Here is a 14,739-nt window from a genome sequence, read left to right on the forward strand (position 1 = left end):
GCCTCCTGCCTCCTGCCTCCTGCCTCCTGCCTCCTGCCTCCTGCCTCTGCCTCCCAAGTACTAGGATTACAGACGTGCGCCACCACTGCCCAGCAGCCATCAGCTTTTTTATTGACAGGTTGCTTATAAGAGATTGTCTCTACAGGTTGTTGTCATTGTTTGGTTTTTGGTTGGTTTTTGCTTTTTAAAGACAGAGTTTCTCTGTGTTGCCCTGGCTGTCTAGAACTTGCTTAGTAGACCAGAGAGACCCTCAAACTCACAGAGATCCACCAGCCTTTGCCTCCCGAGTGCATGGACTAAAAGCATGCAGTACCATCTCTTGGCTTTTTCTTTTTCTTTGTTTTTAAAGCTTCATGAATTCACTTGTCATCCTTGGGCAAGGCCGTTCTCATCTTCTCTGTGCTGATTTTCGTATACATGCTGCCAGAGTAAGCACCATTAACCGTGTTCTTGATCAGTGTAGTGTTTGTTGGCTTAAATATTCATCAGCTGCTGTATGATGTTTTCAGTTTTACTGAGACAAAATACCTGGCAAAAGGAAACTGAAGGAAGGAAAGGTTTATTGTGGTTCGTGGTTTAAGGTAGTGTCCATCCTGGCAGGGAGAACATGGTGACAGTGGTTCATGACATTGCATGCAGTCAGAAAGAAGAGAGAGATGCTTGTCTTGCTTCTGTCTTTTTCCCTTTTTATCAAGTCTGGGCTCCAGCTTATGGGCGTTCATTCCTCCCTTACTGAAACCCCTGGAAATACCCTCAAAGACACACAGAGTCCTGTGTCTGAAATGTCCCCAATACATTCAATAGATAGTTAAATATAAATTTTATGGATCCAACCTCTTGCCAACTTGACACTCAAACTCATGTCATTTAAGCTGTAGTATTCCACCCTTGATTTTTAACATTCATGATATATCTCATAGTAATCATACAAAATGAATTTAGCTCTCTGTAAGCATCCCTGAAGTCTTAACAGTTCCAATGTTACTCAGAACCAAGATTGAGTGCAAGGTGTGATGGCATACACCCCTAATCCCAGCACTCGGGAGACAGAGCATGTGGGTTCTCTGAGATTAAGGACAACCAGAGCCTTGTCTCCAAAAAACCAAAGTCATATAAACAAACAAGCAATAATAACAAAAGCCCAAGGTCAGAATTTTCTCATACATTTGGAGCAGTTCCTTAACTGTTTTCCCTTTATGAGATCAAAACTAAGGTAGATACTTCAAGTCTACTATGTCACAGAGTAAACATTTCCATTCCAAAAGGAAAGACTACGAACACAGAAAGGAAACTAGATTAAAGCATGACTGAAACCCAGAACAAGCACTGGGTCTTGAGGCTCAATGTCTGGTATCTGACACTTGGTATAGCATCATCTGGGCTCTGGGGAACTAGGATAGCCCATCCACTCTGTTTTGCTGCCTGCAGTAAAGGAAGCCTCTTGTAAGCTGGCTCTGTTTCATATTTGTAGCTTTTCTTCAGTGGACATTCTCAGTCCTAGCATCTCCTGCTTCCTGGATGTGTTATTTTAGGGAATTCAACTCTGCTACATATTCTATTGAGGAACCTTGATAAAGCCTCTGACCACATCACCTTTGCTGCTGAACAACATGTCGATTCTAGTGAATCTGCTTTCTCATCACATAGACAGTCTGGCTTCCTTCTGCCTCATCTATAGGGGCCTGTGTCTTGATAGCTCACACTGAGAGGACTTCTCTATAGGATTATCTTGGAGCAGGGTTAAATCAAAATTCATAAATGTATATATTATTTATGTAATAAATAATAAATATATAGTGACATATATGTAATAATTTATTTGCATAATTTCTAAAGACAAAATTTTATCATTGTCAGTAGTTCCCTGACTCAGACAAAGAAACTCGACAAGTCCGGGTTTTAATTGATGTAAGCAAGACTTAAATGAGCCCATTCCTTTACACTAAGTGCAAATCAGTGCACTGAAAGGTAATGATCTGTGGGATAGTGAAGACAGTTCATGGAAATGTAATCACATGATTGAGGCACCTTGGCAACTTAGAAGTTGGCTGCCATAAATGAATGAACAGAATACCACAGTGTGAATTCCTGGCCTTTTACCTCAACTCATTCTTTACATAGAGGTTCTACTTTGTGTATGTTTGTATTGGTTCAGCAAAAGTCAGGAAAATAATTTTGTTGTATCAGAATGTTATTCAGTTTTGTATTATTAACTATGTTGTGTATAGTGGTGAACAGTTAACAGTAGTTTTATACTCCTTTTAAAAATAAGTAAGATCCACTCAGATGGCTGCATAAGTAAAGACATTTGCCACCAAACCTGATAATTGTTCCATCCCTGGAATCCAAATGGGAAAAAATGAGTCCTGCAAGTTGTCCTCCACACATGTATCCTCCTCTTACACATGAGAAAGAAGGAATGAATGAACCATACCTCAGCTAGAATGTCATGCTGTCTTCAAATTGCCTCCTCCAAACAACCATAGTACTTAGGGTTAGAGAGGTGACTCAGCTGTTTAGAGCTGTTCCCATGTGAGTGGCTCACAATCACCTATATAACTTCAGCTCCAGGGGATCCACGGTCCTCTTCTACCCTTGGCAGATACCAGTACTCACAGAGCGTGCACACACATAAACACATAAAAATAAATATTTTTTAAAAAGCAAAAAGTTTTAGTTAGTTGTTTGGCATGTCTGTGTGCGCGCACTCGCAAACGCATGCACACGCATGAGTGTCTATATGTGGAGGTGTTTTGTTTTTCAAATCAGGGTTTCTCTGTGTAGCTATGACTGTCCTGGAATTGACTCAAATTCATATCCCCGGTCTCTGCCTCCCAAGTGCTGGGATTAAAAGTTTGTACCACACCTGGCTTTATTTTTATGTTTATGGATATTTTGTGTGCATAGATGCCTATGTACCACATTCAAGCAGTTGCTGTAGAGGCCAGAAGATGACACTAGATCTCCTGGAACTGGGATTACAGATGGTAGTAAGCCACTCTGTAGGTGCTAGGAATTACACCCAGGTCCACTGGAAACACATCAAGTACATTTAACTGCTAAGCTCTCTTTCCAGTCCTTACTCCATTGTTTTTAATTCATCCTCACATGAGTCTTCAGGACATACGAAGAATGTAGCTTGATTCGTGCCAAGATAGAACACAAGTAACCTCTAGCCCAATTCTTAATAGATTCCTTTGTCTCTAAAACTTCATAGCCAGGCCTCCACTTTCTGGATTTCTCTCAGCATTCTAGTCTTCCAAACTCCCATCAGTAAGCTCGGCTTTCATCATTTGTCGGCTTCCCTAGTCAAGATGACAGTTCTTCCACATTGTTCCCATAAGTCAGTACTAAAGGCATATCAGCCAGTGTCAAGTTTATCATAGCTTGATTGCTAGGGATTAAACTCAGGTCCTTGTATTTATGTAACAAGTGTTCTTATCCAATGAGCATGCCCTTAAGAACCAACTTCATGCATTATGTTTCATGTTGCTGTGACAAATATAACAAAAGCAACTTTTGTCTTTAGCCTTTAATGGCTGAACTATGGTGCCAGCCCAACAAAAGCAACTTTTAAGGAAGAAAAGAACTTATTTTGCTCATGTTTTCAGGATGTAGTCCATCGTGAAAGGGAAAACATTGTATGTGTGTGTGGGGGGGGGAGTGTGAGGTCACACTGCACCATAGTAAAAAAGCTGAAAGAGTTGAATGTGAAGTGGGGGTTCCTTTGCTTTCTTCTTTTTCCATTTTTATTCAGGAATCATTCAGGGTGATCTGTCCTTCCTCTATTAAACTTCTCTGGGAATGCCCTCGGAGACAGCTCACTCCCATCCCTATTCCCATCCCTGGTCTTTTTTAGTTGCTTCCAAATCTAGTCAAGATGACAATGAAAATTAACCATCAGAAATGTTTTATAACAAAATACAAATACCTTGTATTGGTTCCACTGGAAAGTGTTTCCAGAACTTCCCAGTCTCAGTAACAAAACATTCATGTCTTCAGGTCTAAAATTCAGTGCAAACTCCAGAAAACTAAAAAGTTACAGACTTTTGGGTCTAGCCGGGCAGTGGTGGCGCAAGCCTTTAATCCCGGCACTTGGGAGGCAGAGGCAGGTGGATTTCTGAGTTCGAGGCCAGCCTGGTCTACAGAGTGAGTTCCAGGACAGCCAAGGCTATACAGAGAAAACCCTGTCTTGAAAAAAACAAAAAAATAAAAAAAATAAAAATAAAAAGTTATTTATTACTGATTGACTATTTATGTAGATATTACTTTGTTTATAATATAAGTAAATTGGATCCATGAGAAGTAAATTTTAATTCTGTATCTTGAATGTTAAGCTGATTGTATAAGAATGGTAAAAACAAATTATTTTTCTTTTATTTTTATACTCCTCAGATATAATTATCTGTACTTGTACTTTTCTTACATAAAATATTGTCATCTTTTTTTTAAGATGGGGTCATATGTAGCCCAGGCTGGACTGGAACCAACTATTTAGCCAAGGATGACCTTGAGATTCTGATCAAATTGTCCCTACATCATCAGTCCTTAGTGTTAGGATTATAGGCATGGATCACCATGCTGGATTTATGTGGTGCTGAGGATGGAACTCAAGGCTTCCTGTATATATACAGACAAGCAATGTACCACCAGCTTAGCCACACGCTAGGCTGGCGTTGTTATCTTTTGATAAAAACAGAGCTTATTTGTTGACAGAGCCTCAGCTGAATTTATGAAGGATATTTGTGTTAATCCAGTTTAGTGTGAAAAAGTCAGTTAGTGATTTGTGGCAGACATGATTCCAAGGCTCAGAATAATTGTCCCAGATCCTGCTTGGGGTGTTATGTAATATGCAGCATATAAAATCTATAAAGGTGCTCAACTTCCTAACACATCTGGCCTCAAGGCTATGGTAAAGAATATAAGAATTTACACATTTTAGACAGAAAAATACTTATAAGAATGTACAGAGATGAAGTATTGTTTGGTCCTCAACCTGACCATTGTCTTCCTCCTTTCTTAGTGATACAAATGAAGTTGACATACCCTTGAACACCAGGGTGGGCACCAAGCGGTACATGGCTCCAGAAGTGCTGGATGAAAGCCTGAATAAAAACCATTTTCAGCCTTACATCATGGCTGACATCTATAGCTTTGGTTTGATCATTTGGGAAATGGCTCGTCGTTGTATTACAGGAGGTAGGAATTTGAATAGTGTTTCTGATTGTATTTCTTTACTTACCATTTTAAAAATAATTACCTAATTTATATGTCACCTGTGTCAGGACCCTGAGAGTTTCCTAGGACCACTCTCAGACCCTGTGGTTTCATCAGAATTACGCACATAGTTGACTAATGAGAAAGGTGCCAAGAGCAAAACTCAGAAAAATCCAAGACAGGTTTCTAACAGCCCTCTCCAGTCTATTCAGAGAGGACATGCTTAGATCCTACCTCAGCTATCTGTGATGAGGTGAACTATTGTCATCCAGACAGGCTCAGTCTGCTTGCCATGTACATTTGCTCTGCTAGTGTGTACTAGAACTCTAGCCTCTCAAAGGAAAGTGGGTTCAGCATAACAGCATTGTTTGCACTACACTATCAGCCAGAGAACAGTGGAGAGAGACTTATATTTGGGTCCCAGACAGTAGGCAAGGATAACCACATACATAGTTCCTTTTAAAGAGCAGCAGTGGGCCTGCTTTGTGAGCTTGCCCACAGGTTGTGGTCAGTCTTTGTCTTACAGCAGAGAGTAATAAAGACACTCACTAGTAGGAAGAAAGAAGTAAATAGACATTTACACTAAAAATTTTTTTAATTAAAAAAAATCTTATTTCTTCTCATTTCCTTTGGTTTTAAGTGTTTCATTACTTGTAGCCAGGATGGCTTCAAATCACAGTCCTCTTGCCTCAGAGGCTCGAGTACTCTACCCTCAAAAGAAACACTATCATTGCTTATAGACTTTCATTCTGTCAGAGCTAAGGGAAATAATGGGCCATAAATAATAGAAAACATATTTACTATTAAAAGTGAACCATTCAGATTGTATGTCTTCTTTGTGTAGGAACCCATTCTTAGTTCCACAGCTCAGTGAGAGATGCTGTGCATGTCCTTGGAGAGTTGTCACACTACTGTGGTTGTGCTCACTGTGTTTTCTCACTCCCGCAGGAATCGTGGAGGAATATCAATTACCATATTACAACATGGTGCCCAGTGACCCATCCTACGAAGACATGCGTGAGGTTGTGTGTGTAAAACGCTTGCGGCCAATCGTGTCTAACCGCTGGAACAGCGATGAAGTAAGTTAGAGCCAAGCCCCTGTAAAGTGTTCAGTGAGTACTGAGTTACTCTATGCTCACCACACTCTGTTTCCATTTCTCTTTAGTGTCTTCGAGCAGTTTTGAAGCTGATGTCAGAATGCTGGGCTCATAATCCAGCCTCCAGACTCACAGCTTTGAGAATCAAGAAGACTCTTGCAAAAATGGTTGAATCCCAGGATGTAAAGATTTGACAGTTAAACAATTTTGAGGGAGAATTTAGACTGCAAGAACTTCACCCAAGGAGTGGGTGGAATTAGCATGGAATAGGATGTTGGCTTGGTTTCCAAACTCCTTCTTCTACATCTTCACAGGCTGCTAACAGTAAACCTTTCAGTACTCTACAGAATACAAGATTGGAACTTCAAACATGTCATTCTTTATATATGGACAGCTTTGTTTTAAATGTGGTTTTTTGATGCTTTTTTGGTTTTTATGAACTGCATCAAGACTCCAATCCTGATAAGAAGTCTCTGGTCAAACTCTGGGTACTCACTATCCTGTCCATAAAGTAGTGCTTTCTGTGAAAGCCTTAAGAAAATTAATGAGCTCAGCGGAGATGTTGAAAGGCATATTTGCCTTCTACCAGAGAAAGCATCTGTCTGTGTTCTGTCTTTGTAAACAGCCTATAGCTTATGATCTCTTTGGGATACTTCCTGGTTTATGATGGTGCACCATGCCTTTGATATGCATACCAGAATTCCTCTGCTGCCAAGAGGCTTAGAAGACAAGAATGTAAAGGTTGCACAGGAGGGTATTTGTGGCCAGTGGTTTAAATATGCAATATCTAATTGACATTCGCCAATCTCATAAAAGCCATCTGCCTTGTAACTGTAGTAACTTCTCCACCAACTTTATTTTTAGCATAATAGTTGTAAAGGCCAAACTACGTGTAAATTGTCCATAGACATAGTCTGTTTTCCCCATTTCACCATTTTGTTCTCCTTTTGGTAATTATTTTTATTATAAAACACTTCCTATCCAGAATTGGAGCCCACCGTCTTGAACCATACTTGGAAAGAAATGCCTTTTCCTGGAGTCTGCCTTACTACTTCTGATCGAGATGTATATACCCGTGATCAAATTCTGAAGTCTTTGTTTTCAGTACCTCTTAAAAAGGGAAGTTGTTTATTGTTTGTAATGTGCTTTTATTTTCAAAACCTGCATAGCCTTCAGTCTAGCCATGTTTTCCCTACATACTCAATTTTATACCAAAACAGCTCACACGGGTCTCACATCTGATCCTTAATGGGAAATGTTTTAAAGTAGAACTGTGTATGAATTTGAGAATTCATGCATTTAAAAACTTCAAACTAAAGCTTCACTAAGATATATCTCATATCTCTTTTATGAGGATGGCTGCTGATTTTTCAATAACTGTAAATGTATTTTAGATAGCTAAATCTTTTGAAATTTGGTTTTACAATTTCTGGTCCCTAACTTGTGAAGACAGAGACAGAAGTACCCAGGCACTACCCATATTTACACTGAACATTATTAAATAAAATGATATGTATTTTATAGAAGCCTTGTTATCTCAAAGAACAGTTCTGGTTCAAATTTATACCAATATCATACTATTTAAATGTTCTAATCAAACAAGCCATGTGAGGGAGGATCAAGTGACATTGTCTCTTTGGATGAAACATAAATTAAAGGTGATTGTATCAAAACAGAACAATTGAAATTAAATGGAAAGCAGGTAGAGCATATGTCTATCTGTCCATCTACAGACATGATAATACCTACAGATCATATCCCACAAATTTGAGATTTGTTTTCCCTGTTTTGTTTAATGAGTCTCATCTAATGTACCTAAAGCCTGAGAACACTGAGGTCTGATTTTACCGAAGTTCAGTTAACCTGGGTATAGTTTTCCTGAATAAACTAAGTCTTGAAAGTCACTTACCATCTTAACAATATACCTATGTTTAAACTGGAGGCCACTGTAATGATTCTTTTCTACTTAGCATGCTCTAAGAGAAGGCTGTCAGGAGTTGTGAGGCAGGCAGTGAGTGCTGCAGTCCCTGCCTTCCCACGCTGCCATCACTGCACTCATGGGAAACAGTGACCTCTAAATAGCAAATGCTGCTGTTTTTCCTTATTTGGAATCCTAAAATTGAAAGTTGCATTAAACTTACTATGTTCTCCTCTCCTTCTTATTCTTAAATTTAAAATTCAGTAAGTCAAATATTTAAAGAATGTGTCAGACCTTTGGCCAGTGAGATAGCTCTATAGATAAAGGCACTTGGGCTGGAGAGATGGCTCAGTGGTTAAGAACACTAACTGCTCTCCCACAGGTCCTGAGTTCAATTCCCAGCAACCACATGGTGGCTCACAACCATCTATAATGGAACTCAGTGCCCTCTTCTGTTGTATCTGAAGAGAGCAACAGTATGCTCATATAAATAAAATAAATAAATCTTTAAAAAAATAAATAAATAAAGACACTTGCTGCCAAACCTTCCAACCTCAGTTCAGACTCTGGGACACACATAGTGAAGGGAGGGAGCCAACCCCCTAGTTGTCCTCTGACTTCCACACACTCCATGGCATGCCCCCCCAACACACAGCATGCACTCCACATTAACACAAAAATAACTTAAAGGAAAAAAGAATAGAACCCACTGTGTTATGTATTAAGTATTATGTAGTTACTTAATTAACAACTTGTAAGTATCTGGAAACTATGACTTGGTCCCCCTTTGAATCTAGAGTTTAAAAAACACATGGCTAAAATCAACCATCCTTAAAATAATTTAAAAATAAAAGCCCCAAACTCCAAACTAAATAAATAAATACCAAGTAATCCCAGAAGATGTCATGTGTGGTTTGTATGACCAGTAGTTCTCCGATACAGAGCATGTTAAGATTTGTCCCAACCTGATTCTCTGAGGTTTCTACAGCACTGAGTATAAAATCTGAACAGTTCTGAGTATAAAATCTGAACTCATTTCTCTGGAAATATTGTAACAAAAGACATTTTAGTCTTCGTGTTATGGTACCCTTCCAGTGTCTAGAAACTTTACTGAACCCATAAAATCACCTTTTGTTGTTATCAGCTGCTGTCCTGGGATGTGCCAGTTTTTATTTATTCATCCTAATGATATTCAATGGGGTTTTTTCTTTTTTGATGTTTTTCTTGTTTAGAATAAAAGGAGTAATTTTTCGAGAACTGTGCATATCTGATTTGGCCTAAGGTCAAATTGGATATTGGGCAGTCTATTCCAGGGCAGATTCAAAAGTGATATACTTGTCTTTTCAGCTGTGTATTGTTTTAAAATGTTTCCAAATGTCTAAGATAATTTCAGCAGAAGTGTAACTTGTGTGAAAAGAAGGGTGATGTAACCACACAAGTTATCTTGAGTCAGATGTTCAATAGAGACAGTTCTCTCAGCTCCTGGCTGTAAAAGGGGGAAACTAGGCAAGCAGAACTTGATTCTCTGGGGCATTGTATGAGCCACAGGGGACAGGAAGGGTCTTCCCATCAAGAAAGCCTGTGAATGTGGCTTTTGCAGAGAATTAGACATAATGCTGTAATTTTAGGTTGTTCTCTCTACTTTCCTTTCAGTGGAATTATTTAAGCTCGTTAGTGACCTTGGTTTTTCCCACATAAAAACTCAAATGTAGTATATGTTGTATAAAATGAAAATATTAATGGCTTAGGGAAACTGTACATAAGGCATTGACAGGTTAAAATAAAGCATTTTTATTATGCAATTGTAAAACATCAAAAATATAGATTCATCTTTGATATGTAACACACTAAATGTATTTTGTACAGCATCTGATTTAAAAGGTGCCTTATTAAGTTTACCATTAATTGCTTTATCCTATATACAGATTATGTCCAATGTATCATTTTTCAGTAAATAACCTTATTTTAGTATACTTCAGTGATGTGTTTTGTGATGCTGTTCTTGGATTTATTGTGTATCAGAAGTCAACTGTTGAGATTTTATAAGTAATTTAGTGTACATACATACGTTCCCAAGTGTGCATTTCAGCTTCTGGAAACCCGGCATGGAACATGGCCAGGTAAGTGCCACATGCTTTTCCTTTATGTAGATGTCAAACCTACCTTAATGAGGGAATTTTTTTTTCCTTCTATAAAAAGAAAAAATCTGGCCGGGCAGTGGTGGTGCTCGCCTTTAATCCCAGCACTTGGGAGGCAGAGGCAGGCGGATTTCTGAGTTTGAGGCCAGCCTGGTCTACATAGTGAGTTCCAGGACAGCCAGGGCTACATAGAGAAACCCTGTATCGAAACACCAAAAAAAAAAAAAAAAAAAAAAAAAAAAGGAAAAAGAAAAAACCCCACGACATTGTTTTCTGCTTATAAAAATGTGTGGTTATGACAGAACATTGGGAAACAGGAAAAGAATAAGCAAATAAACTATTCCATTTTATTGCCAGACACCACTATTTACATTTGAATGTTTCTCTGCTTTTTCTTTTTTCTTAACATTAAATCATGATACTCTGTTTCAGTTGAAAACACAGTTTATTGACTGGGCATGGTGGTGCACACCTTTGATCTCAGCACTTGGGAAGCAGAGGTAGGCAGATCTCTGTGAGTAGCAGAGACCAGCCTGGTCTACAGAGTGAGTACCTGGAAAAGCCAGACATATACAGAGAAACCCTGTCTTGGAAAAGAAAAACACCAAACACATTCACTCCATTCTGTTTCACTCCTACAAAAGAAGACCTTAGTCTTAGCTCATACAATCCTGTGCCTCCCAAGTAGTAAGGACTTCAGATGCATACCATATAGCTTCCCTTTAAAAATGTAACTTTCAAGCCAGATGTGATGGCCTTTGTGGATTCTCAATGAGTTCAAGGCCAGCCTACGTAGTTACACATAGGATAATCGGGCCCTGTCAGAGAGGAGAGGGGAGAATAAAAATAAAATAGAGGAAATAACTTATTTCTGTGACCTCCTTTTTGTCATTTTAATTATTTTTTTGTTTGTGATTTTGCTTTTGTTTTCAGAAGAAGAAAACAAGCTCAATGTGTATTTTAGCTCTGAGCTGTATCTTCATCCCCTTCACGATAAGACACATATTGAGCATCATTATACATAAACCCTATTTTCTCTTAGATCCTAAATGCAGATATGTATAACTTTATTAAAGGAATGTGAAGGCTCTTGATGTTGTCCTATCATCTTCAAACATTTTTGTTTTTACTATACAGGGTAGTATGTTCTTCAAGTCTTCTGTTAGATAAGGTGCCTTAAAGTGTCCTTACAGTGTTTGTACTGCAATTGAGGAAACCCTTGGATAGCATTTGTTTATCTAAAATGCCTTATTTTCCCACCTAGGTTGAGACTTGCCACCTGCCAGGTACTGGTTGCACTGAGTTCCTGTTTGCACCTTCTGCTGTTAGGAAGCCAGACTTGTTTCCATCTTAAAAGATTCAGCACTGGTTTATGTTACTTGACAGCATGCTTGGAGACTGCCCATCTCATGTTAGTGTAGAATAGTGTTTGCTATTCTTTCTTATTGTGACACAATTCTGAATAATCAGCTCAAGAGTAGAGAGCTTTGTTTTAATTCAGTGCGAGAGGCTGTTGGTCCAGTGATAGAGAAGGCCTGGCATCTGTGCTTGATCTGTGGAGGTAGGAACGTGTGACTGCCTCTTGTTAGTATATCTAGAAGCAAAGAGCTGAGGCCAAACCAGAAGTGGATAAACCCTCCACTTCTGTTAGCTAGGCCAAGGTTCAAGTTTCCACATACTCAAAGCTAGCTAGGAGATAGCTCATTCGTAAAGTGTTTGTCTTATAACCATAAAGACTTCAATTCCTAGAACCTGTGTAAAAAAACAGACATGGTGGTCTGGGGTCTGAGGTGGCAAAAGACAGATCTCCAGGCCAGTGAGAACCAGAGAGGCTCTCAGCAGACACATAGCAGCTTAACTGTAACCAGTTCCTGGATATCTGACACTCTCTTCTGGCCTCCCTTTCTTAGGTGTATACGTATGTTGTGTACCACATATGTGCCTGGTGCCCAAAGAGGCCAAAAGAAGATGATGGACCCTTTGAAACTGGATTCACCGGTGGTTATGAGCTGTGATATAGGTGCTATGAACTAAACCCAGGTCCTCTACAAAAGCAGTTCTTGTTTTTAGCAGTTGAGCTATCTCACCAGCACCAGCACTTCCCTTTTTTTATTTTTTGAGATAGGGTTTCTATGTTGCCCAGCCTGGACTTAGGCTGGGGCCCTCCTGCTTTTAACTTTACAAGTAACCTAGGACTACAGTTGAGTGCCATCAAGCCCAGCTAGAACTCCTGTGAGATAATGGATTCTGGATGTCTCCTCTATATTAATAGCCCTGATTAATTTATGTTCCATTCTAACCCCTATTTTTAGCCATGTACTGATTTTTTTTCAACTGCCAGATTTAACAGTTTTTTAATAATTTTCATCTGTAGGAACTCAAAAATATACTACAAGGGGTCCCAGTCACCTTTCATGCAGTTTTCATTAACATTTTGCATAACTGCTGTGTGGTGTGTAATTGGGAGGTCACAACAGTACATCTGAACATGCATTGTGCTGTTTGGAGTAAATTAAAGAACGAACATCCTCTGAAGACTTCAGGAATATTCTATTAGCCAGTTATATGTAGTGCTCAAAATCAGGAAAATTGGCATTGATACCAAAACAGTCAACAGTACCATGGCATACAGGCTTCATTCAAATGTTTCCAATTCTAGTAAAGACCTTGTGAGTGCGTGTTTCTGGTGTGTGGCATGCTCTGGGTAGTGTAACGTATTCAGTTCTTGGGTCTCAAAATAAAACATATTTTAAGTTCCCCTTTTTAGGGAGGTGGGCCTGATCTTTAAGCTGACATGGAATTTGGCAGTCCCCATTTCTGCCTCTTGAATGTTGGCACATCTGTATGTGACATCATTGCATCCCAATAAGATGCTGTCTATGGCCGCTGTGCATCATTAATGTTAGAGCCAGCCACTTGTTCATTATGTGTCTTAGGGTTTCCTGCAGCTGTGATAAGAAGTATTGAAACCAAAAGTAACGGGAAAGGGTTTATATGACTTACACTCTCACATCACAGTCCATCACTGAAGGAAGTCAAAGCGGGAACCTGGAGGCAGGGAATGAAGCAGAAGCCATGCAGGACTACAGCTGACTGGCTTGCTTCCATAGTTTATTCAGCCTGCTTTTCAAAAACCATCTAGGACCACATTCCCAGGGTTGTCATTGCCCTCAGTGAGCTGGGCCCACATACATCAATCGTTAATCAAGAGTATACACCACAAATTGCTTCTTAGCATACATACATACAGTGTTTACTGAACTGTTGTAAATAGGCATATGTGGTTTGAACTTGATGTTGAGGCTTTGTAAAACATAACCAGTTGTGTTTTATCATATAGAAAGCACCCTTGCTAAAAGAACCATTTCTCCTCACTCCAGCTATGTCCAGAGTGCCTCATACCGTGGTGGTGGAAGACCTGACCAACTAGTGCTTTTTACTTGTTGCCTTTGTGTGAAGATTGGAGACACACCATTTTGTAATGGAACTCATTCATACTGTAGTCTATGCTAGAAATTCTGAATGGAAGTCTTTAATGATGAGACTACATTAACCTAACTTTCCCAACTTAGCCCTCAGAAGGGACTGGCCAGTGACAGCAACATGGAACACAAGAAGATAGCCAGGTCTGCCGGCAACAGGGGTGACCTGCCACACACATCACCCTAGGCTTTGGTCTAGGGTAGCCCAACCACACATACCCAGGTCCAGAAATAGTCTTGACAAGGGAGAGCTCTACTGAAATGAGCAAGATTCAGAGATGTGGTCAAGGTCAGGGAGGTCCAGAGTGCTGTATGGGAGCTGTTACTTAACCATCTGCTACAGAAGGACTAGAACTTAACAGAATTGTGTCTTAGCTCACGGTTAACCATCAGGGATAGAGCCTTCTGGCTTACTGTTCATCTAACACTGATACCTTACCACACTGCACAAAACTTTATAAGTAAATTCTGAAGGTTAATTTTTGAATTAAGGACCCTAGCAAACAATGAGAATTGCTAGCAACCCATTACCTGGTCAAACCCCATTGAAGGCAGAAAAGAGGATATTCAACCAACCAACACTGAGCACTACCAGAGACTGTTTCATTTCCTGATGGTAGTGCGGCTGCTTTCTTGACTCAATTGTAGGATCTAGAGACTTGTAAACCACAGGTATATGTTGCAGGAAGAACTGCCATTCTGTGCTGTCCTGTCCAGGAACTTGGCAAGAAGGCCCCTAGATAGTTTATGTAGAATGAACTGAATATTCATAGTTGAAGTCAAGTACACCAGGAGTGATGAGTCACTTTTCCCCTAGTCTCATTCTGTCCCATTTCCCCGAGTGCTTCACCAAATGTTTCTCCTTCCAACAGTAAACGAGACAGAGG

General features: G+C 39.6%; 1 protein-coding gene across 1 annotated transcript in view; it reads left to right on the forward strand.

The window, feature by feature from the left end:
- The window catches only part of Bmpr1a (bone morphogenetic protein receptor type 1A), a 94,098-nt gene extending 86,263 nt beyond the window's left edge, over positions 1 to 7,835 (forward strand). The window contains exons 11-13 of the mRNA XM_028789098.1: positions 5,024 to 5,199; positions 6,166 to 6,296; positions 6,383 to 7,835. Coding sequence (XP_028644931.1) covers positions 5,024 to 5,199; positions 6,166 to 6,296; positions 6,383 to 6,508 — 433 coding nt within the window. The 3' untranslated portion in view covers positions 6,509 to 7,835. The remainder of the gene's footprint in view (positions 1 to 5,023; positions 5,200 to 6,165; positions 6,297 to 6,382) is intronic.
- The last annotated feature ends 6,904 nt before the right edge of the window (positions 7,836 to 14,739 follow it).

Source organism: Grammomys surdaster, unplaced genomic scaffold (genome assembly GCF_004785775.1).
Source record: "Grammomys surdaster isolate TR1022 unplaced genomic scaffold, NIH_TR_1.0 125789, whole genome shotgun sequence".
Classification (NCBI taxonomy): domain Eukaryota; kingdom Metazoa; phylum Chordata; class Mammalia; order Rodentia; family Muridae; genus Grammomys; species Grammomys surdaster.